The sequence below is a fragment of the Caloenas nicobarica genome, chromosome 2, assembly GCF_036013445.1.
Source record: "Caloenas nicobarica isolate bCalNic1 chromosome 2, bCalNic1.hap1, whole genome shotgun sequence".
In the NCBI taxonomy this organism is placed as follows: Eukaryota; Metazoa; Chordata; class Aves; order Columbiformes; family Columbidae; genus Caloenas; species Caloenas nicobarica.
In genome coordinates, this window is record NC_088246.1 from 7,860,803 (window position 1) to 7,886,147 (window position 25,345).

General features: G+C 39.0%; 1 protein-coding gene across 12 annotated transcripts in view; it reads right to left on the minus strand.

The window, feature by feature from the left end:
* The window catches only part of KMT2C (lysine methyltransferase 2C), a 199,161-nt gene that overhangs the window by 68,024 nt on the left and 105,792 nt on the right, over nucleotides 1-25,345 (minus strand). For 9 of the 12 annotated variants that reach the window (XM_065627531.1, XM_065627541.1, XM_065627538.1 and 6 more), the window contains 11 exons: nucleotides 23,339-23,501; nucleotides 22,473-22,644; nucleotides 20,608-20,722; nucleotides 19,692-19,864; nucleotides 18,787-18,947; nucleotides 16,945-17,058; nucleotides 14,498-15,231; nucleotides 4,569-4,688; nucleotides 2,105-2,221; nucleotides 287-388; nucleotides 7-111 (listed from right to left, as the gene is read on the minus strand). In XM_065627531.1, coding sequence (XP_065483603.1) covers nucleotides 7-111; nucleotides 287-388; nucleotides 2,105-2,221; nucleotides 4,569-4,688; nucleotides 14,498-15,231; nucleotides 16,945-17,058; nucleotides 18,787-18,947; nucleotides 19,692-19,864; nucleotides 20,608-20,722; nucleotides 22,473-22,644; nucleotides 23,339-23,501 — 2,076 coding nt within the window. The remainder of the gene's footprint in view (nucleotides 1-6; nucleotides 112-286; nucleotides 389-2,104; nucleotides 2,222-4,568; nucleotides 4,689-14,497; nucleotides 15,232-16,944; nucleotides 17,059-18,786; nucleotides 18,948-19,691; nucleotides 19,865-20,607; nucleotides 20,723-22,472; nucleotides 22,645-23,338; nucleotides 23,502-25,345) is intronic. The other 3 variants (XM_065627535.1, XM_065627534.1, XM_065627539.1) reach the window with 2 other exon arrangements.

Genomic DNA, 25,345 nt, shown 5'->3' on the forward strand with positions numbered 1-25,345 from the left:
ACTCACCTTAATACTGACACAGTATGGGTGGTAACACTGACCGCATTGAGAGCAGGCAAGTAACCTGCCCTCAGCACCTTGGCCAAAACTCCCACAAACTACACACATGTCCTGAAATGACAGAAAACAGCCCATTTTCGACACATGCCAGACACTAAGTTCTGAAAACATGTAACTGTACAATCCAACGAGCTTGCTGTATAATTCCTAATAAGGACATTCCTTTACTTTTTTTCTCATTAAAAGCAGAGAAACAAAATGAAAACACAGTAACTGTTATCCTAACCTGATGGAGAGTGAACTTGTCACTGTTTGAGAAGAGAACAACTGTGTTATGCATCGAGTTTTCCTCCTCATCTTTGTTAGATGAAATATCCATAGTTGTGACCTATTAAAAGAAACACACCACATGAACAGCAAGCACATCACATTTTCTAAGACACGAGACAAGATGAAACTTATTTTCTAAATACGTTGATTTTTAATAGTACCAGAGAATACAAGCTTTGCAAATATTTATTCATACAGTGTGAACTTTCATAAAAGCCACCTTCATCAGAAATTACTATATTAATTCACATTTTCACATCAGTAGAAGCATCGTTATTGTTCCAGTTTTACAGACACATTCTCTTCCTCTCCTTTATTCACCTTTACACATCATCTCATGGCACTTAAACATGGAAATGGAAGGAAAGAGGTTGTCTAAGAAAAATAAAATCACTAAGCAGAACTTGTACTGTGACCAGTCTGCTCTGTTCTCTCCATATAGACACTGAAGTTCTTCTTGTCAAAAAGTTAATTGCAGCAACATACTTCTGAGTATTAACTCAACTGCAGTAAGCAAGGACTTGCTTAGATTCACTTCAGAGCTGCAGGCAAATGTAACCACCATTTCCTCAACTGTTTCTGGAGCTGTGTACTGTCCTATAGAATACTTGACATCTGATCAGAACAGAGAATGTGCAGCCGCATTGATTAAATATTCATTAAAGAGTCATGGAAGCTTTAATTATGGTAAATTGTGATCTATCACGGCTGTCTGAAGGAGTCAGAAAGCCCAGGGAGAGGGAAATCTCATTGACATAACTAACTTTGCTACTAAATTCTTTTGGCAAAGTCCTTCACCAATGCTCCTTAAAAGAAGGTAAACTAACACAGAATTAGAGGAATGGTCCCTATACTGAAGGCACAAAATAAAGAGTAGAATAAATTATCAGTTTTCTATGTGGGACAACAGAACGAGTGGAAATCTGATAGGAGATCTCTGCTAACAGGCCATGGTGTTCAACACACCGGTGTGCAACCTGAAAAATCAAGTGACGAGCAAGGCGACAAAGCTTGTCAACAATACTAAGGTATTCGGAGTAAGAAAAAATGAGAGACAACTGTGAAGAACTGCACTAGAACTTCATAAAGCTGCGTGCTGGGCTATAAAAAGTTGGATGAAAATCGAAATGTTAAAAGAAAATGAACAAGACAAAACAACTGACAAGGATGATAAAAAATAAGGAATAGCTTCCAAATAAGGAACAGTTGTAAATGCTGGGATTCTCCAGACAAGCATGGAAAGAGTGGAAGGAAAAGGAGGAGAAATGAGGGAGATCTATAGAAACTGAGTGGCACGGATGGAGGAAGTGAACAGAAAACACCTCTCCACCACCTGGTCTGTAAGAGCACTGAGGGGCAGGCAACAAAATCAGCAAGCAGCGATTTAAAACAACAGGCTGATGGGCTGTAGAACTAAGAAAGGTTAACATGGTTTCCAAAAGTTTTTAGAAGTGAAGAGACAAATTGATGAAAGAAAGCTCCAAGCCAGGCTGCCCACGACAAAGACGGCACCTCCTGTTCAGCAAGTCTCCAAGCCACAAACTGGTCAAGCGTCTCCTTCTCCACGCCAGTTGTCCCTTTGGGTGGCAAGAGCTGCATAAAATTGCTTCGGGTCCATTAACTACAGCGTTCTAGTTCTCCATCACTTACTAAGAGCCAGGCTTCATCAAACACCTCTGCTTCTTAGAACTTCTTGGTTTGATACAGTATTTTAATATAATAAAATTATGTTAATTAACAGACTGCAACATGACTTAAAATTCAATGTTCTTACCCCTGGAATGACAACAGTCCCAACTCCGTTTTTCAGTTTTGATCTCCCTCTGCCGCCTCTTCCTGACAGACCCGCACCGCGGGGCCTCCGCTTCCCGGGGAATCCTGAGCCACGGCCCTGTTCAATACATCACAACAATTTTAAATGCAACCTACAGTTCTTCTGCTATACGGGATATAAACTTGTTCAATGCATCTAGGGAAAAACACAAGCAAAAATCACCTTATGATTTCAAGTGGATATGAGCACAGGAGGCCACAGTCATTAAGTCACCGCATAAATCATTGGGAAATACCTTTAACTACTTACATGACAAAATAAGATCAACTTTATTACTGGTGAGAAAGCAGCCAAAACCAGAAATTTTAATTTGCTGCTCAGCAATTACTGGAAATACAGGAATGTATTTTTTTCCCACAGTTGTAAAGTATCCAAAATAAATACCCTCTATTCTATGATTAATTTTTGTTTTTAAACAGTCAGCTCAGACAGTCATGGGACTTCTGAAGAGGGTCTGGACACTTGATCACTTGCAATCATAGATACTTTTCTTACGCTGTGAATAATTGTGCAAAAAAATGGAGCTTATTAGGACCCAAAGCTGCTCCCAAACTGAAGCAGGAGCTGGTTCCAAGAAACTCTCTTAATTCAGCAGATACAGAGAGAGCTTTTTATATTAATTGTATCAGTTACACTCAATCAACACTCCCCATAATGTACTATTTTTCTTACAAAATATCCACTTATTTCTAGACAGCTTCTTTTTCCCTCTTCCTTATTTTTGATGCAGATGCACAGATGCAGTGTTCTGTGCTCTGGTGTGTTCACAGTATGTTCAACTACAATTAACTGTGGAAAAGCAAGCATATTTTTAATAATAATTTCTTGATATTAATATTGTGACTTGATTTTAATTTTTTTTTCTTTTTTTTTAATTTCAAAATGAACTAAACACAAAGAGGATTCCTAATCCTCCCTTATCACAAGAACATATTCACAACGTCCCCAAGTTCTGGCTGGTGTATCAGGCAGTTTTACAACATGCTTCAGAGCCTCTGATTTGTAAAACTGACAATAATTGTGGTGTATACTCAAATAAGCACCTTTCCTACTGTGAAATAAGCAATGAGATCTTTATTGCATTTCAATTTTGTGAATAATCTCGGCTCCTAATACGGCCCGACTCCATCCACAGGGTGTCTAGATACGGTGCCTGTACCCAAATGTTTGCTGGAAGCTACTTTTAATACCAAGGCAGAACTTTTATTTAAAAACAATGTTGACAGAACCCAACAGATACGAACAGTCTCTACTGGCAGAGACAGGAGCTCCCTGGATGGAAAGCAGCACTTTGGGCTCAATGTTATCAAGGGTATTTTTCAAATTTGCCAACTCCTGTTTCAAATCCAAGCATCCCAATGTCAAATTTTACTAACATCCATCTATTAATGGAAAGAGAAATTAAATTGACTTACTCCTGCACAACGAGGTAATGTAATGCTATTTTAGAAAGTGAAAGGAAGGATGCTGCTGAGAGCTGAAGTATTTAGATGTACTAAGGTGAAACAAAAAATGTTGTCCTTACATATATGGAATTAATACATATGCACACACAGGACACACAAGCATCAATATTTTAAGATGTAAACTCTTCTGGCATGTTTCTCATTTTGTCTGTTTCAGACCAGGTATCAGTCGTGTTATCTTCACACAAGTAGTAACAGGAATAAGCACATACTTGTATCAATGTTAATGCTGAAAATTAAGCTGAAAATTAATGCTTGAAGCAGCAAAAGCTAAGCTAATGTCAAATTAAAATAAAATTAGCATGACAGTTAAAGTGAGATGAAAATAAATCATTTGGAAGCTACAGATACTTGTCAGAATTCCATCATTTAGCTTTTTTGCCTTTATTTTAAAATAATAATTCAATTTAGTTTCTTCAGGTGGTTTTAATGGTAAATGTCACTGTGGATATAAGATTTGGTCCATCTAATCAGGCAGGAAAGTTGTTAGTTATTCCCCTATAAGCTAAAAATTATGTCACTTTGAATCCAGCCTGCAAGATTTCTCCACAGCAACAAATTCAAGCCACCTTTCAGATCTCTGCTCCCTTCTTTGCCTGGCTTACCTTGCTGCCAGTCTTAAGGACGTTTTCCTTCTCAGGTAATTCATTCTGACAGCTATGTAAAGCCCAACACAAAAAGTGAAGTAATCAACACACAAAAAGTTGGCAATACAAGCTATTCCTTGCCATTGAAAAATCAGGGCAATGCCATCATACTGTACGCTCTGGAAAGCAAACATTTTTTAACCTGAAAGCTCCAGAGTTTCAGTATTTTAAAAGGTCTTAAACAGTAATAGAATGGAAGCTTAATTCAGTTGTGAGATACAGAATTTCATCACTAGTCTCTACAGCAGAAAGATAGCAATGGATACAGGAAAATAAATTCAAATTATTTACCACTTTGATGCTCCAAATGGCACTGCCAGGAAGCTGTCTGGATTTAAAAATGTCCCGACCTTCTGAAATGTCTGGGGACCAGGAAGGTGGGCTGACTGTATTATTGGTACTCCAAGCCCCCTAGGATACGGTAGGTGAGAAAATAGATGTATAAAACTTCGCAACGTAAAAAGAAAAGGCAAAAAAAAAAAAAGGCAAAAAAAAGCAAGCAACAGAAAAAAAAATCTGAAAGGCAAAGCACATGCAGGCATAGGCATTTCTGTGTTAACTTAGGTAGTCAATTAGTTCACTGAGTGAGAGAAAGGTGGGAAATGTTTAGGTTCTCATTGAAACATACACTAAACCAAATATTAACCTCTGACTACAAAGCGAGTTTTATAAACAAAGCATAATACAAATAGAAAGCAAGCAATCTGAACAACAACAAATCACATCCCTAAGTTTTACTGCATCAAATGGAGACAGTAGTTTCAGATTATATCGTCTCCTTTTACACTTCAAATCCCGTTTGGAAAGAACAGATGGCGTTACTCCACTTTCGAGTCTAAACTACTGACAATCACAGCAACAACTACTTTGAGAAGCGTGTGAAACAAAAGCACTATAAATAAACCACTAAAAAGAAAAAAAAGAAAACCAGCCATGGTAATTAACAAAGTATCCCTTTTCCTGCAAATTTGCCACAAATAAACCATTATAAATCCCCACTATTAAGTTTTTTTCACACCAGTGTTTTCATGTTACACTGTAGTATCAAATTTTAATATGTTATTGTATACATTTAATAACATACATGCATACAATGTACATACAAAGTCTTTTAAACCAATTGATTCTTATCTCTATTTACACAGTTGCCATTATGGTGAGATATTGTATAACTCTGTCACAAGAAATATGGCAAAAGAAGGAAAAAAGCTAAGACGGGCAAGAAAGAAAACCACTCTTGTTCCTCATACACATTAAAATCCGTGGAAGATTTTCTCAAACCCTGAGTAAAGGCTGCAGGAGACAACCAACATAAATTTATATGTTAGGATACTTAAAGGATAATAAGTTTTCTAAGTTTTTGAAAATAAGAAATAATGAATACTGAGATGAGAAGTAAAACAGATGCCAAGTACAGGTTTACCTTTGAGAATGACATCCAGCAGTAGGATCGTACGCTGATGTGGGACAACCTCTTGCACACTAACACTCCCACCTGTTCACACACACACAACCGCTCACACAGCCAAGCCCAAACACATTTACGCCTTTGGATACCGGTCTATGCAATAATAATAATAATAATTAAGAAAAATGAGATAACTTTGCAAAACACTTTCCCCCCCACACCCCGAAATGAAATATGCTCAATCAAGAACGTGTGGGAAACAGCTTCTTTGGAATCAACAATTCATCGAAACGTATTAATCTTGGACCGTAAATAGGTATCTTGCTAACAGCTGCGCTGACTGAAAACACGGCTATTCCTCAACTGATTTTGGGCTGGAAGGATCACGGACAAGACCTCCCTTATCCACACAGGGCTCAGCCGGCTGCTGAGGGTGAGGAGGAACCAACATCTCGTTTCACAGAATCACAGAATGTCAGGGATTGGAAGGGACCTCAAAAGCTCATCCAGTTCAATCCCTCCGCCGGAGCAGGAACACCCAGATGAGGTTACACAGGAAGGTGTCCAGGCGGGTTGGAATGTCTGCAGAGGAGACTCCACAACCTCCCTGGGCAGCCTGGTCCAGGCTCTGGCACCCTCACCATGAAGAAGTTTCTTCTCCTATTTAAGTGGAACCTCCTGTGTTCCAGTTTGCACCCATTGCCCCTTGTCCTGTCATTGGTTGTCACCGAGAAGAGCCTGGCTCCATCCTCCTGACACTCACCCTTTACATATTTACAAACATTAATGAGGTCACCCCTCAGTCTCCTCTTCTCCAGCTCCAGAGCCCCAGCTCCCTCGGCCTTTCCTCACACGGGAGATGCTCCACTCCCTTCAGCATCTTCGTTGCCCTGCGCTGGACTCTCTCCAGCAGTTCCCTGTCCTTGAACTGAGGGGCCCAGAACTGGACACAATATTCCAGATGAGGTCTCACCAGGGCAGAGTAGAGGGGCAGGAGAACCTCTCTGACCTACTGACGACCCCCCTTCTAATCCACCCCAGGTACCATTGGCCTTCCTGGCCACAAGGGCCCAGTGCTGGCTCATGGTCATCCTGCTGTCCCCCGGACCCACAGGTCCCTTTCCCCTACACTGCTCTCTAATAGGTCGTTCCCCAACTTATACTGGAACCTGGGGTTGTTCCTGCCCAGATGTAAGACTCTACACTTGCCCTTGTTACATTTCATTAAATTTTTCCCCGTCCAGCTCTCCAGCCTGTCCAGGTCCCTGGATGGCAGCACAGCCTTCTGGCGTGTCAGCCGCTCCTCCCAGCTTGGTGTCATCAGCAAACCTGCTGACAGTGCCCTCTGTTCCCTCATCCAAGTCACTGATGAATATCTTGAACAGTACTGGCCCCAGAACTGACCCTTGAGGCACTCCACTAGATACAGGCCTCCAAATGGACTCTGCCCCATTGATCACGACTCTCTGGCTTCTTTCCTTCAGCCAGTTCACAGTCCACCTCATTACCTGATCGTCCAGACCACACTTCCTCAGTTTAGCAGCGAGGGTGCTGTGGGAGACTGTGTCAAATGCTTTACTGAGATCAACATAGCTTACCCTTGAGCAGATGAGGAAAAGCTCCGGACCCCATCTGCTCGCAGAGCTGGGCAGCACTAACCCACGGCTGCTCAAACCCGCACAATAGAGCCCAAAGAAAGAGTTCGTCTGCGACCAAAAAGCCTAATTACACATAAAAGCTGCATTTAAAAAATGCTAATGTTCTCCAAGTGGTACAAGCCACAGCATGGGCATGGTATTCAGTATCAATCTGCTTCCTAGGAGTTCAGCTATGTCTGTATGGGAAAGGGAATATGGACAATGTGCACTTTAAAAAACTCACCCACTCCCCGCTGCTTTACAGTTTTGTCCACACAAGGAGGTACTTAAGATACACACTCGATGACCTGCTTAGTGGCCAGAAGATTATCTCTGTGTATTCAGGTTCCCACCACTGACCGCCCTCTGCCAAGGTGCTTGAAAAAAATACTCCAGGTGAACCTCTGGTGCCAGAACTGCTCACCCGCACTTGGGTTCCGGCGAGGGTGCTTAGAATCACAGAATCGTTTTTGTTGGAAGAGACGCCTGAGATCATCAAATCCAACCATAACCTAACTCTGGCACTAAACCATGTCCCTAAAAACCTCATCTACACGTCTTTTAAACCCCTCCAGGGATGATGACTCCACCACTGCCCTGGGCAGCCTGTTCCAATGCTTGACAGCCCCTTCTGTGAAGAAATATTTCCTAATGTCCAATCTAAACCTTCCCTGGCACAACTTGAGGCCACTTCTTGTTGAAACAGCCCACACTGTAAGACTCTGTGATCCTGTTTTAGGTAGTCATCACTGAGACAACTCAGCAGATCAAAATGATCAACAACCTCTAACAGGGAATAGTGTTGAGCTAAAATTCATAATGCATAGTAACTTCTTATAATAAGGCAACTCCAAGAAAATCTGTATAGCAACACAAAGAAAACTGGTGTATCATAGGAACAATCTTTACATCAATTGATAAGGGAGGCAACATGCTGGCTAAGGGTCAAAATTCAAGATCTCAAACATGCTGAAAATACTTAATCTACAACTAAAACTACCTACGCTTATTTGCGATGTACAAAATTATTTCCCTCTTATGAAGACAGACTTCTCTAGTGATTAAGTATATTCAAAAGATTTAAAAGCTAATAGAATATGAAATCTGAATAAGAAATATTTTGTCTTGCAAAACAAAATGAATTGTATACGATTCGTGAACCACATTGTTAAGAATTAAATTGGAAATTTAATCCAAGTTTTATTGTAGATCAGAAACATTTGAATTCTTTGTCAGATAAACTTAATTAAAAACACACACTTCCACAATACCACGAACAAATGAATTACATCAAAGAGATGCATTAATTATATTTTGGCTTTTAATTAATGCCTATTACCACACAACACTGAAGAGAAAGTTCTATTCAGTTCATTTACATCAGAACCACGGCAATAATTATGTACTGTGACAGAAACAGGAAGTTCTAATTCTCCATCATATTCTTGAGCCCTTGGAACTGAACAACACAGCTGCAAGTAAATTATAACAAAAGGAAACCCAGTGTCAGGAAGGGTCAGGAGATCTCACTAAATTACCACTGACTGTGCTGAGCTGCTTAGCGCTTCATGAAATCTGCTGCAATCACCAACGCACAAACCTGGATTTGCATTTTCATATTTAATGTCATTTTAGCGTCGTGAACAAAATTTAATCTGTTCAAAATATAGCTCCCCTCATTACAAGAAAAATCATCAATAACAGTAACAAAAACTAATCCTTGAAAAAGACCCTTTTTCAACATCCACCACTACAACAACATACTTAGTGGTACCACGTAATTCAAGACAGAAAAAAAGCCATAATATCTAAGAAAGAACATATATCTGAACTCATCACGGTCCTTTGCCTTTTTCAGCATCATTTCAGAAAATCTCAAAAAACACCTAGAAATCTGTAGTGAGCCGTATAACAGTATCACCAATATCTTCATGATGAAAATTAAATACCTCTAACCATCGTATTATCCATGGAACAGATTCTAAAATAATACTTATGGTGAAACAAACACAGTAGAAAGTTACTATTTTTTATTCAATATTATTCTACAGAACATTCTCAACTCTTTACCTACCAGTTTTAGGGTGTCGCATGTTGTAATGTGCTCCATTTACCGATTCATATTATGCTTTCCAGTGCACAGTGCACAGCAAAGATAACTATTTCAAATTTGTTCAATTCAGATACGTAGAATATACCAAATACTATTTAAAGTATACCTCCACAGAACAAAGTACCCATTTTCCTTGGAAGGATTTATTTCAAACTAGACATACGTCAGACTAGTCATTAATAAACTTACGTGATAATTTCAGACTCCTACTTTAGAAAAAAAAGAAATATGAAAAAGATCAAAGAGTGGTTCTGCCCCCGGCATAAATTTGCAGTTTATAGGTAAGGGTGGAGAATCTGCGTATTCTAACCTATCTATATTCTAACTCTACCTATATTTTGATTTATACACAGCTCCCCTTCTGTTTAGAAGATGGATTTTCTCTTGTTGCTTTGAACCCAAGCAGTGATGGCTGCAAAAAATGCTGGGGGGAGAGGGGCTGTCACGACAGCAACATCAATAGTGCAGCCCTGGAAGGGACTTGTGAAGCCTTTTTAAGCAGAATATTGTCTTCACGGTTTGTGAGATGGGTTTTAGTCCTCTCAAACTAGGAGTGATGTGGTGGTGTTGCAGATGCATCACTGAAGCCTATTACAAATGCAAACTACTAGGCAATCACTTCGGACTATGCATAGCTTTGTAATTAATAGCAAAACTGAATAATTATCCAAATATATTTGACTAGCAATTCTATTAATAGGTTTTGAAGGAAGGGACAATCATTCAGCCTACTGCCCGGCACAATACATTAAATTTAATGAAAACAAATCCAAATCAGAAACTATTCCTTTCCATGGACTCCCCTGACTCCAGTGAAGCGTGTGTCTTACAAAATTGAGGAGCAATATATCCAGGATCCAGACCATTTTTTTCCTAGTCGTCTTCCTATGCAGGTCCATAAATCCATTACAATGGATCCATTACAGGACATCCCAACAATGTAAACTACGTATTCAGAGTGGCTTGTCTTTGGGTTCTGCAGACTAACCTGACTCTTTATAAAGTATTTATTTCAAACCTGTGCAGTCCTGGATGAGCAACTAGTTCTGCAATGACAGCTCCTTTGCTGTGGAGCCACTGTTACCTTCACCAAGTATTGGAGCCACAATCTCTTTAATCAATAAAAATAACCCAAAGCTCTTTAGTGTAACTTTTCTCTCCTATTTCACTGCCCTTTAAGGTCGCTAAGAACTCATCCAGCTGCAAGATAACATCTGTATCGCGTAATCCAAGTCCTGACACCAAGTGACACAACAGCATTAAGTCTTATTTTTTAAACAGAAAGAGGCAGACCTCAGACTCATAAAATTAATCTGCTTTCAAGAAGACGAAATTCCTCTTTAGTGACACCAGAACCACACCTGACCTGCTTTATTCTGAACCATGACATCTATAACTTCATAGAAGGTTTTTTTCCTCCAGAATTGTGGGGGACACTTTTTACTTGTTTGGGGTCAATGTGGTCATCTCTGGACAGACACACAGCAAAACACTGTGTTAGGCTAAAATGTTTTAAATTAAGCGTATGCCTCTTCTTCAGCAGTGGGACCACACTTGGCATGGAAAATAAGAAAGAATGGCAGAAAGCAGCACTTTGCTCAGCTGCCCAATATGAGCCCCTCCATAAGCCAGAATTGGGAGAAAACAACTATTTTGGACACAAATTAAAACCATTGAACCTGCCCCAGAGAACTGTCGTGTAGCAGAAACCAAACCAGACCCCGGCACATGAGGTGTCTGGGGAGCGTTGATAGCAGGTAGGAGAGAGCATCAGAAAGAAGATTACAGTTACAGCTAGAAGGCTTCTTTCTTTTGCCAATTTATCAATCAGTTTCTAAAATCATACATAATGAGTTGATTATAAAGGAAGACATATATATATATATATAGGGGTGCTGGCACAAATATCAGCATTTTTTTTCTCTGGAGAACTGGAACAAATATTAACAAAAAATCGCAAGTGCATTTTTTAAGATGACATAAATTGAGCTCAATTAGATAAAAACGCAAAGTGTTCCTTGAAAATCAAATATATTTAGAGGTTTCCGCTCCAATCCACATCTCTCGATTTGGAAAAGTACAAAATTCTTTTAAAAACCTGAATGTTTACAGCAAAAACAAAGAAAAAAACCCCAACACTAAACCAATTTCTGTGTGCAATCCAAAAGCTAAAACATTTAACCACATGCCTTACCCACTGTGGATTTGCCTGATTACATCTTGCTCAAAAGGAAAGCACCTACCTGTAACTGAACATTTCTAAATCTCTTATTTATAGTCTCCAGATGCTTTTCAACAGGTTTCAGTCCCTCAGCAAAGGCCCAAGTTAACATGGTGAACTTACAGCACCAGAGATAGCTCTGTCATTGTTTCAGGGGTGTGTGTGTGTGTGTGTATATATATATATATATATATGTGTATATATATATATATATATTTCTGCAAGTATGATATATACCTCACTGCACAGTGACCTAGAAAAATCTAACTGCGGGACAATAAACACAGAATTCCCAAACTCAGTGGAAACAGAAGTCCTAATAATAAAGTTGGTTTTAGTAAACGTCTACTATATACAAGCCGCTTCTCTTTTTTTCAAGTATGAGACTTGTATCCTTCATGCTCAACATGGAAAATTAGATGAACAAAATTAAAAACAGACTGATGAAGAGTCTGAAAAAGATCCCCGAGCCCAAATCCCTACCAGCTAGTTAAGCTGAATTTAGGTTAAACGTGGAAGATGAGGAAAACAGTGTCTATTTTTCACTAATCAAGTATCCACAGGGTCGTCTTTTTTTTCAGTCCTTAAGACAATTTTTCACCGATTTCCACCAGGTGCCGATTGTGCTAAAACTGAATAATCAATTGAAAATAAGAACGTGTACTGGGACTTAAAACAAAGTATGCCCATGCTCTTCTTAGCAGAAAATTGCTATTCCCTTCACATTCCATCTCAATGGGTGTTTAAAGTACAAGACGACGGTAATCGAAATCAAAAGAAACCTTCACAGACTTCCAACATACTTTTACAAGACAGATCATGAATTTTGCAAGCAACTAGTCCAGTTCTACAACAGGTACTGCTAAGCTGCTAAATACCTTTTTATTTTAAGATAGAATGTGCAAATTGTTGAACAGATTATATCGATTTAGCATCACAGCTAGGATTTGGTGTTACACCTGACTTCTAAACCGTAATTCGGCTCAGTTTTATTTGCATTACTCACACTACATATTAAGAGATCAATGTCTATACTCTACTGTACATAGAATATATAAACTGCTACTTTTACAGCCTTTTTTTTTTTTTTTTGGTAAGATGTGTATCTATTCTGCTACAGGTATTTACAGTTGCGGTTCAACCTTCCTGTTTTCCTCAACAGGTTCTCAGGTGGTGACCTAATTTTATTACCAGTATCATGATGTTGGTTCCAAATAGCACAGAAAAATAAATACAGCTCTTACTGGAACACAAAAGAAGACAAAGAAACTTCCCCAAAAGAAAACCTGAACTCATTTTAGACTACCTAAGAATCAAAGCCCTTTACAATTTGCATGATAAACTGAGAAAATCAATTTAATTTTTAAGACAGTGCAGAGTATTAAGAAAAATTATTTTTATGCATGTTTGTGTATGAGGAGAAAAAAAACCCCACAAAACCAGAGATACTCTAAAACAGGGGTGTCAAACTCATCCTCACCGGGAGCCCCATCAGCCTTGCGGTTGCCTTCAAAAGGGTCCAACGTAATTTTAGGACTGTATGAATGTAACTACTCCTACATTTGTACAGTCCTAAAATTACATTGGGCCCTTTGAAGGCAACTGCGAGAGGCTGATCTGGCCCCGGGTGAAAATGAGTTTGACACCCCTGGTCTAAAACCTTCCAAATTTAACTGCTTATGTTTGTTACCTTTATCATATACTCTCAACCCTTTCAGAACACTCTCTCATATATTTTCTTAAGAACCAATAATTTTGAACATGAAAAAAGGAAAGAAGCGTTCCATATATAAAAAGCTTTTTAAACATTAAGTTCAGAAAAGCATGAAATCACCAACCTAGAAGTCCCAAAGACTAAAAATTAATTGTGATGAGAACAAAAATGAAACACTAATTTGTCGCACTGACATAACTTTCGTGTAGAATTTTGCAAACACAAAATAAATCCTACAGATTGATAAACCATTTTCCCCGCAACTACGCGACTCGAATATAGAGCAAGACGTTGCAGAAGGCGACAGATCTGAGGATTCTTTTCACTTTTCAAATTTAATCCTAGTCAAACCATGACGATTTGTACCACTCAGTTCTCACATGATATTTGCTAATGTAAGAAAACCACGAAATTATTTACACCATCATTAAAAATGTCTATCAGAAAAATATCTGGCAGCATGATGGAAACAGAGTTGTAGCGGGCTTTTCTGTAAAGCCAGTTTAAGAAATTTTAATATACTTTGAAAGTACTAGTCAAAATAAATACGTATATGAAAAATAATACGAGGTAAGTTAAAAGGCACAGCATTATGTGTATCTGCATTTGTAGCGTATGTATTCACAGAATCACAGAGTGTTAGGGATTGGAAGGGACTTCGAAAGATCATCTAGTCCAACGCCCCTGCCCGAGCAGGAACATCTAGATGAAATTATATTAAAAATACAACAAATTTTATTTTATTTTGCTCTAAGCATGAGCTGAAAGAAACTTTAATTCTCACTAGAGCACCTTTATGATGTCTGGCCTTACAATTATTTAACGTGAAACTATTTTCTGGAAGTAAAAACACCATGCATTGATGTAGGAGAACGCATCGTAGAATCATAGAATGGTTTGGGTTGGAAGGGACCTTCGAGTTCATCTAGTTCCAACTCCCCTGCCCTGGGCAGGGACACCTTCCACTAGACCTGGGCTCAGAGCCCCATCCAACCTGGCCTTGAACACTCCCAGGGATGGGGCATCTATAACAAAAAAGTTCTAAAAACCAGGTGAATTTAATGCATTATACTGAAATTCAAACTACGTGCTTCATAAATATCTAACGAAATATTCTACATGCTTACCTGTCTTGATCTGGGCCTTCCAGGAGAAAACTTGCGCTTGGTGATGGCTGGTTTCCCCATGCCGATTTTTGGAGTGACTGATATGTAGGTGGTTGGGAGGGCGGATCCAGCTGCGGGAGGCACAGCGGGGGGCTGGCCGTGCTGTACGTCCCGTGCAGAATGCAAGTCTATCGAAACATCTGGCGAGGAAGACACATTTGTCTTGTTTATATTAACTGATGGGGGAAGCGAGGGGTAAGTCTCAGCTGGTGATTTTACGGGTTTGTCTCCAACTGGTGAACTATTTGCAACACTTTCAGTTGCAGAAGTAGTTTCTACTTCTAGAAGAGCTGGTGTTTCTGACTTTTCATGCGTTTCTCCTTTTTCTACATCTCTCTGCACTGTTATTATTTCCAGTTGTTGTTCTACGGGGATGCAAATATCTCCTTTACTTTCAGTCTCCTGTATGTCTGGCGTCACAGTTACGGTCTCAGGTACTGAAGACCGAGAGTCTACTGTGGGTACTTCTGATCCCTCCCCACTACCTTGCGGTAGCTGCATCTCTTCCGCTTGTTTGTCTGACTCCTTCTGTGCTACAGCTTGAACACCTTCCGGCGCTTCCAGCATTTTCTCAGGCTGACTGTCACCAGATCCTGCCGCCTTTTTAGGAGACGTTTCCATTTCAGCTGAATTAATTTCGACAGAGGCTTCTGTTTCCAGTTCTGCGGCCTTTTCTTCTGGTGATGTGCCTGTAACTAAGAACAACCACATTCAAGGCTCAGCGCAAAAAAGAAAAACTTACACAGGTGTACTGGTCAACAAGTGTACTTGCTACACATCAAGTACACCAAGTACATATCACTTTACTGACGTGAATTTAATACGTAGCTTAAAATATACTTCATAAATCTCTTTCTTCATACCTACATTTATAGTAGTCTATGTTTTTAGTATATATTCCCACTGTCTGATCATTATTTTTCTTCCTTGGAAACATGGCAGAGTAAATCACAAGAAAGCAGATCCAAGGTTAATTTTTGAGGAATCTGAACACACATTTCCAGGTAGGCAGGTAAAAGCAGCTTCTCCTTTTTCATTTCTGCATATTGAAGATGTATGCTAGCATAAATTAATGTATTTTAAGCAACTGTTCCAACACTTCCAAAAAGCAGACAGCTAAGAAGAACAGGACAAATACAAACCAAGAAAACATTTCCCTCCTATCACTCTTTCAGACCTTAGGAAGCCACCTGAAATAAAAATATTCAGAGCTGGTTTTTAATTTACTAATGTCATGGATTTCTTTCAAAAATATTTGTCTAGCCTTCCAGTGACCCAAATCGAGCACCTTTCATTCACTACTTTCTTCACCAAGGAGTTCCAGTGTCTTGTCTCCATTCCATGGAGAACCCTGTTCTTTGCTCTGAATTTGGTTTTTCAGGTCTTCTTCTGACGGACCCTGATTCTCTCACAGGCCACTTACTTTCTATTACGCTTAACACTCTTCTTAAATTCACACTGCTACAACCTCCTCAGCCACCACAGTTCAAAGCCCAGCATTTTATTATGAATCTGTCTTCACTGGTAGTTTTAAATCGCCCTTACACCACAGGCTGTGATGCACAACTGAGTTGATCGCTGCTAATCTGCAAGATATTTTTCTTTGCTTTGGCTTTAAATGCAGGTTTCTCGACTGACTTAGAACAACCATCCTCCAGCACTGGCTGGAGGTGGATGGGACATACTGGAAAGTTCTTTGCCATCAGTCGCTTATGCATTTAGAGGACTTGAGCCAGAAACCATTCTATTTGTATCCTTTTCTTTGGCTGGTATTTCATGTGTATGAAGATGCATTTATTCCCAGAACATAAATGATCAGCTACTGCAGCACACCCTGTCTGGATATTTGTTTATTAAACAAATTATCTTTATTTACAAAGGGGAAAAAAGAAAAGAAAAAATCCTTAACCAAAGATACTTGTGAAATTACAACCACGAAGCACATAAACTGGAAAGAAGTTCTATAGCGTGGCACCCCAAGAAATGAGGGTAATTAATCCAATTCAGTTATTCGCACCTACAAACAAAAAAGACTTGAAGAGAAAGTGTGAGACACTGTATTTAAACAGTAACAAACAGTGGTTTTTACTATAAACCACCAGTGTACAAAAGCATTTAACTATATTTCCAGCTTTTGGAGAAAGCCAGTCTCACCAAACAAGTGAAACAATTCTCTCCTCCACAAATATTCTGAAGTCTACCTTTGCCTCCAAAAGAATAGTTCTTCAGCAAAAAACTTAACACTCTTGCTTAAGAGTCCAGATAGTAGAATTTTTGCAATTTCTCTCCTACCATTTCCAGGCACTCTTTCCTTTTCAATTCACAAATTATCACAAATGTTACTGAATGGAAACGGGTTCTGAAGGTTCGGTACTGGCATTTTCTCAGACTGCAAAACTCTTCCTTACCGTCTGTGACACACCCAACAGCTGATTCTTGACCAGGGCCATCACCAGGAATGGGCTGCTCCTGAAATGTCACATCCTCTCCACCACTTTCCATTTCCATTTCACTTGTACAAGCTTAAAGAGATGCAAAGAATTTATCAACATTGATAAGATGTTTATTCTATTACTCTGTCGTCAGTAGTTCCTGTCGCCGTTTGACCTTTTGGCTAAAGAGAACAATATTTAACGGTATGACAGGAGTTACGACAAATCAGGTCAATTAGAAGGTTACGGAGACTATATAATACTCCCTAAAGATTAAGAGTCTTTTTCTCATTAATGCTGAAGCTATTTTATCTTTCAGACACCGAAAAATGTCTGTAAAGCAATCATATACAACTAATCGTGACAATTGAATTTACCCAGTCACAGAATCCTGCATTACCTGAGCGATACACAGGGTCTTTTCTCAAACTCCAGTCTGCTAGATTCAACACAAAATGTAGCATGAAGGCTGCAAATTTTTATACAAATACTATGATGGCTTATTGCATAGATATGAGGTTCCGTCTACTGTCAGCACTTGGAACACTGATTTTGAACTTACCTGTTCAACAACATGAAAACTAAATTTTGCCACTTTAGAACTACAGTATGTTAAATCTGTAAGTTCCCCACATTAAATAAAGGAATTTGCATGGAAAAGGTGCTACCGAGTGCTTCTTTGGCTGACAGTATCGTTATAGAGCACAGAAACAGGAAATACATATTTTTTTTCTTTGTGTAAAAGATTTTTCAGTTAAGAAAATTCATTAAAATGCACTAGACAAAGTAGGAGCACGAAAAACAAAGAATATGCTACGTGTTAAGTCAAAAGCAACAGATCCTTCACGGATGTAAGCACAAAAAAAGTCAAACAAATACAGCTTTCTGTTCAGGAAAGTCTCTTTAAAGTTCGAAAAGCCAGGAACTATTAGGTGATGCTACTTTTAGCACCTCAAAACTGATCTCAGACTCTGCCAACTTTAAAGCGATATTTCAACTTTGAGGAAATGATCATGTATATTGGCTCCAAATCTGATTTTAATGTACAAAAGTGCTCTCCTGGGTATAAAACACGGCATGACTGTTCTGATGTAATAGCTCCAGATTACTCCTACTAGTTGAGATGACAGTTCTGTTCTTCCTTGGGGAGAAGAGGATGCTTATCAGTGCTTCTACTAGCTAGAAATCCGAACAGAACTATTACTTCCAACTTCAGCCTTTCAAATAAACCTCTTACTTATTCAAAAGGGTCTTCAGTAGAAGACTGGGAGTTTTTCCAGTGTTAAGTTTTGGATACTACTTGGGTATCTTCCTAAATCTTCCAAATACACTGCCTGGGAGTCCCGCAGCCTCTACCAACCTTTCAGAATGCAAGTGAGTTTCAAAGGTTGAAGTCACCACTTTTTCCTAACTTAAGCGCACATGTTCACTGACAGAGCTTTTCTGATCATCTACATACATTTATTTACTGCCACTGCCTTTCCTCCGGGATCATCTTTTTCATCATTTCTTCACTGCTCACAAAAGGCATGCACTGACATATACAGGCTAACATCAAAGAGAATGATTTATTTACGCAAAACATCAGTTTGAACACACAAAATTTAGACCCTAATTCAGGGTCCTGAAGCCAGAAAGCATATTGAGAAGGCAGCTCAGCCATGGATTGCTCGAGAAGCTGCTGCTAAATAAACGAATAGATGAACTTCACAGAGTAGAACATGAGTTTGGCTGGTTCACCAAAGACTTAGTGAGACAGCTGCAGATATTTATATTTGTCGTTAGCATTTTGGAAATATAAAGATTACATTTGCTTACCTGTTATACTGTCAGGTTCAGGAATGAGTTCAGAAGTGTCCACGATATCAGAGGACTGAGTCTGATCTCCTTCTCCTTGTTTACAAAGAGTGCAGATGTAGTCTTTTAACTGAGACTCCAATTCACTACCTGGAGATCTGTCACATTCTACGTGAATCCACCTGGAGAGATTAATTTAGTGTGACTATGATCTTAATAATAAAAATATAAAGTATCCTAGTAAAAAAATCAAGAAACAGCAGTGTTTTCCATTCCTCTGAGAAAATAAAAAATTGCGTGACCAATGCTTTATTATGGAGTATTTTAGAGAAATAAGCATGACACATCAATATATCAAGCAGTGAACAAATTTAAACGTGAACTAAACTGTCATTAAAGCCAATTGGACACCACAACGTGTACAGCCATATGAAGACATTGCGCAGCAAGATACAATAGCACTGAATATGAAACAGTCTACATTCTTACAAGATTCTCAGTAGTGCTTTTCTTTCAATTACTGGCATAGCAAATCCCATAAAATTAAATAGAGAACACCTACTTGAAAAATTAACAAAAACAGACTATTGCAAACAATCCTGTTTATACAAGTCTTTAAATTTAGGATGACGACTCTTCTAGTCTGCTTACTCACAAAATAGATTCAACATGCAAAGCAGCAGCACATATTTCTCCGTATAGCTCAGTTAACTGCCAATTAATACTTATTTGCTAAGATTAAAATAAGATTAGCTACTATTGTTCATTGTATTTAGGGTTGAAGGATCAAGACGTTGTGCAACAAGATCCTATAGCATTGTACACCAAACACAGCCCACACCCTACACAGAAATGCATCTACGTCATACAGCTCACCATAAGCTTTAGGCATTTTAGTACAATTTAACAAAAATTAGGGTTCTTACCTTTTGCACATGTGACAATGCAACATATCTTTCTGGAAGTCTTGGAGGCACAGTTTTTCACAGAAAGGACAAGATAAGTTGTCTTGCTGTTGGTAACAACTGTCACATACCAAACAATTATGGTGCCACTGACAACTTGTTCGTGTACCACACTCAGCACATATTCTACAGTTCTAGAGATCACAAGAATTTAGTTGTTAATTATGATATTTCACAAGGTGATAGCACTGCCATTAACTGACATTTTCCTGTTTTGAATTAAATTAAAGAAAGTTTCTGTCCTTGATTATATTAACAAATTATCCAGGATCTGATAATGGAGCATGAAGATCCTGTGCAACACCAACAACAGTTTCCTTACATTACTCCCTGACTTGAAAGTCAGGGAGGCTGTTTCTTACGAGACCAAACTTCTTTATTCCTAACCTCAGTCATCATCTTATGACTGCCACAAACCAACTACGAAATTACATACATCTCATGTACAGTGAGTCTCATGGTTATGCTGAAATAATATTTTTATTATTACTTACACTTACAAAGTTACTGATAAAACAACAAATTCATCCTGGCCTCCTGAAATGCAAAGGAACCCTTGAGCCAGAAGTAGTTGAACTTAGAGAGCCTTTGAGTATAGATTACATATGCTACTGCATACATTTTAGTTTACACTACATCATTAGGGCAGCTTTGATTAAGTGTAGGTTATCTACTTCTGTCTGGATCCTCCACTTCTCTTGTCCCCCATAGGGACTGATTTACTATCCTACATAGGCCTCATGATGAAACACAAACGGGATTCCTTCAGAAACTACAAGCAACAGCAGTTCACAATACACCTAGAACAGCATAACGTGGATAACAAAATTTGGGACCCTATAATGACAAGGAATTATTCTGAAACCTTTCGACTTACTTTACATTTCCAACCATTTGTTGGCACAGCGTCCATAACTGGCTGTAGACAGAAAGTATGGTAGCCTTTGTCGCATGTATCGCACACCAACATCTTGTTGTCTTCCCCAGAATGTCTATGAAAAGTAACATTATTTAAAGAAGCTGTAACAAAAACATCTATTTAATGGAAAGTTTAAACAAGAAGACACATAGCTGAGCACATGAAAATATATGAATATCACTTACCAACAGCTCCAAAGATAATGCCTTCAAATTTTTAAGTATGAATTAAGACCACTATGATTACTTTAACAAGTGCTGAGCCTCTGCAACCATTCCAACTTCTAGAAATCAGTCCACACATATAGGCAGATTTATTGGCCTTTCTGTACCGAGATCAGTTCAAAATCTGCAACATGTACTTTATTTCTTTTTGAAAAGAAGATGCAATTGTACTTGTTCCTACAAACAGCCTGACAGTATTTTTTCCAAAGAAGAAAATGAGCCATCACCTCTGACTATCGGAGCACCTGCAATGTTAAACAATATGACTGCAAGAGCCAAACAAACATTAGAGATCTCAGTTTTCCTACAGTCTACAGAGCTGTATACATGTATTACAGAGCTCCAGCACAAATTTCAGTGATACAATAAATTTGCAGAGAACAAGACACATAGTTTGGTAGTATCTAAATATCTAAATGCATTGTGTTTTGCCTTAGTTTAAATAAATTAATTTAATAAATAAGTAGGTAACAAGATTTACCTGGGTAAGTTCACAATATAAGGCATCACATACACTAAGTATGTTCATTACCTGGGAGACCTGGTATTTTAAAAAACAGTAAAAGCTCTCTCTTTGCATGGAGATATGCTTAAAATGTCGTTCTTCAACACTGGCATAAAACTGCCAACCTGCGTAAGGTAACAGGTGTGAAAACATCACATTTTCTTCTGCTTTTCCACTAGAAAGAGGGTTTGTTAGCAAATACGGTGATCACCCAGTATGACGTTTTTAGGGATACCTTTTAGAATGTGCTTCACTATTGTAACTTCATTGCTGGCATTTGCTATCGGCTGGGCGGTATCACGGAACAACCTTTAAAGTGGGTGAATCCGAAATGGCAAGTGTGCTGCTTGGAAAGCAGCAAAGCACTGGCTGAGCAGGTACGCAAGGCAGTAGTGAAGTGGCTTTTTTCCTTCATACTGTCCCAGCTGATATGACTAAAGCTGGACAAAATCCTTATTTCTTTTCTAGTAAGGCCTTTAAACCACAACAAGCAACCACAAGCACCCTGCAGCACCCATCGGATTGGGTTATATGAGAACAAGCATACAAGCAGTTGGAGTTTTCTAACTGAACCCTTATAATAACGCAACAATTACATTTCATTGCCTCACTGTTTGTCTGGTGTAACAATTCAATCATGGTCACTCATGTCACTTCTTTTCTTTGCTAAACTAAGCCACGTTTTTGTTTTCATAATGACTCATTAACTGCCTCTGAAAGATATTACAAAATAGAAGAGAGGGCCTAATGCAAGGGACCTCCCTGGTACATGGTACATGCCCAGCCCAAACGTCAGGTTCCCAGACTGATTTGTTAATCTGGTAAATTTGAGAAAAATCCTCTTGTATAAAAGGAGGAAAAAGGCAGAAGGTTTTGCTGTTCTCCAGAACCTGCCAAGAGAATTATAACGATGGGGGTATAATGTGCTGGAGTTCCAGCTCAGCTTGTTTATAACAACGCTCCCAGCACAAGGGTTTGTTCAGCCACTTAACATAATATCGTACAGATATATCTGGGCAAATAAATAGATGTTTTAAAATCAGAGTGTATAGATCTCATGCCGTCCTCCTCCCTGTCCTTTCAGTCCCACTTACTTGCAGTTCTGGCACACTTTGCAATCGGGACACTGCCAACCTGCTCTTTTCAAAGGTGTGACTTGTATGTCCAGGCACATCCCATGGTAGTGCTGGCCACAGGTAGTACAAAAAAGTTGATCCAAGAGGTCTCCAGGGCTGTCGCACACTGCACAATTTGCTTCTTCCTTTGCTACAGAGAAATCATTTTTTCAATTATTATTTCGTTCAAAATTATGAACAATTCAATGAACCTAATGAAGCCGAGAGATTCTTCAGTAGTTCTTACGCAGAAAAAACTTGATCATTCTTATGAAATTCAAATTTAATTAATATACTTAATAACTACCTCTTTCACTTGGTTTTCTGATATACTCAAGTAATCTTCTTGTAACAAAAAGACATTCATTTTAAATCTTAATAAAGTCTTCCCAAAAGAAACAGTTTTATTCCCCTCAAGATAAAACTGAGAGCTTTAGGATCAATTCTTCTTTGGAACAAGTACAAAATAAGGCTCCTAAAACAGATCTAAACCTATCACTTAGCTGAAGTGTTTGCAGTATGGGTGCTCTAACTTGAGTTAGGGCAAGTAAGCAAGCCTATCGATTTGAACTAAAACCTGATGGAAGACAAGCCTTATGAGTAAACCCTTCCCATGTTCTGTCATTAAAAACCAAAAAAACACAACTAACTTCTCAGCGCAACACTGTCAGTCTTTAAAAACAGAAGAGTATGAACTTGCATCTTTCTCATACCTGAACACACATGAATTCTTGGATATGCGAACTAGGAAAATAGGTCTAAACGTGCCCTTAAGCTGATCCTACCACAGAGCAGTTTTCATAAAACCTGGTACTAATTGTATTATTTGATTACTGAGTACTTACATCTTTCAGGAGCCTGATCAATATGGTCTGGACAAAGGAGGGACAAGTTACTGAAATCCTGAAACGTGCCTGCTCCAGCAGCACAGGGGTAATGGTACATCTGGGTACATTTCTCTTCACAGCATTTGATAGTGGCTCCAAGGTGCTTACAAAATGCACATCGCTGAAAGACAAACAGAACAAATCGTTCAAAACCATCGTTCAAAAAACAATCGTTCAAAAAAAACGTTTTTTGGTAGTTCTTCAGCCAAATCTGCTCCCCAGGCTCATTTAACAGGCAAACACCTCAGCCAGCGTAACTGAGTAGATACTGAGAAGAAAACCAGTGGACTCTTTCAGCAGGACTTCCAGACCTTTCCAACTTAAAATGTTCAACAAAACTCACTCTAAATGCACCCTGATGATCGAGATTCTTCTTGTCACAGAAAAGCATTTTTCTTCTCTGTGTTTTCTAACTTGAGCTATGCCTTCGGTAAAGAGCATGGAGGCTTATTGTAAGGAATAAAGGCAGATCGCACTACGCTGCCAATAGGTTATAACTAAAAACCACATCGCTCCATAAGTTGCAATGTAAAACTGTAGACACTGTAATCAGAAATGCAAATGGAAATGAAATATTGTGTTCTACCGAAAATCTTATTAATATTATACAGGTCTCCCTGGGATGCTAATGCATTACATAACCTAGCACTTTCTTCTCGTCTCTCCTTTCAAGGCCACACAAATATCACCGCCAAACTTTGAGAAGTCATAAATAAGCATGATTATTATTAGAAACCATAGTCGTATTTGTAGAGAAATAATTTCTCAGAAAGAACTACCCAATAACCCTCCAGTTCTCTAGTCAGGAGGGAACAGATTCCATCAGTCTGCTTGTAAAATATCACCCCCACTTTTCTGATTCAGTAATCAGCCTTTTTTCTTTCTTGGATTCATTCCAGCCCCTGAAGCTCTGTAACATGCTTTTGCACTTTTTCACCACGGCAACAATACTTTTTAAGGCAGGAGATGTGGAGTAAACTTAAGAAAAAACAGGTCAGTGGCTCAAAAGAAGGCACGGATAACACGCGGCAACAACCGAGCTCGTTTTTCATAATAAAAATATAATACTAACACTGGCATGTTTGATTACTAGCTCAAGTGTCAAGTAACATCCAAATATGAACAGAAACCAAACCAAAGAAAAGTTACATACTGCATCTGCTTAATTCGTAGAATACGGGCAATATTTATGACCATAATTCTTCTGTGTTTCAAAGCCTGGCATGAAATTGGGCATGAAACAGTGCTACAACAAGTCCACGGATATCAAAACCAGCCCATACGAAAATACAAATCACAAAGCTGCCAGTGTTAACAGTTACGTTGATATTCTCGAAACCAGATGAAATTAATGTCTTCAGCAAAATATCTGCCTGCACCACAACTCACGGACAAGAGAAAGAAAAAATATTACTTTATGCTAAACACCATTGCAGTGTAAAAAGAGAAAATGCTTCAGCACAGAAATTGAAGCGGGTCACTAGGGAGAGTTACTGCCACGTTCCTGTGCTACAAGGCTTAGTCTAGTCCAGACCTGCAAGACATCTCACCTCTCCCCATGTCTCTAACACCTACCAACAACATGGAAAAGATGGATTCTGGTACTGTACCAACCAAAATGTGGAGGTGAGAAGACGGGACAAGATAAGCAAACAATAACGTGGCGCTCCTGAAGCAGGTGAACAAGGTAGCAACAGCAACTACATTGAATGACCGTCAACAAAGTCACACAAAAAAACTCGTTTTAGGAAGCGATATATTCAGTAAACACTCACTGAGGATGTTGTAAAAGGTAAATCCTGGACATGGATGTGAAATCACGAAAACACAGCCCAAAGCCTCCAGTTTGATGACCGGCAGCTGCGCATTGACCAGCACACGGGCCCCTGCGCTGTTCTGTACCTGACGCTCCTGCAGCCGCGGGAGGCCACTCCGATCCCAGGTCACTCCGATGGGCTGCACGCT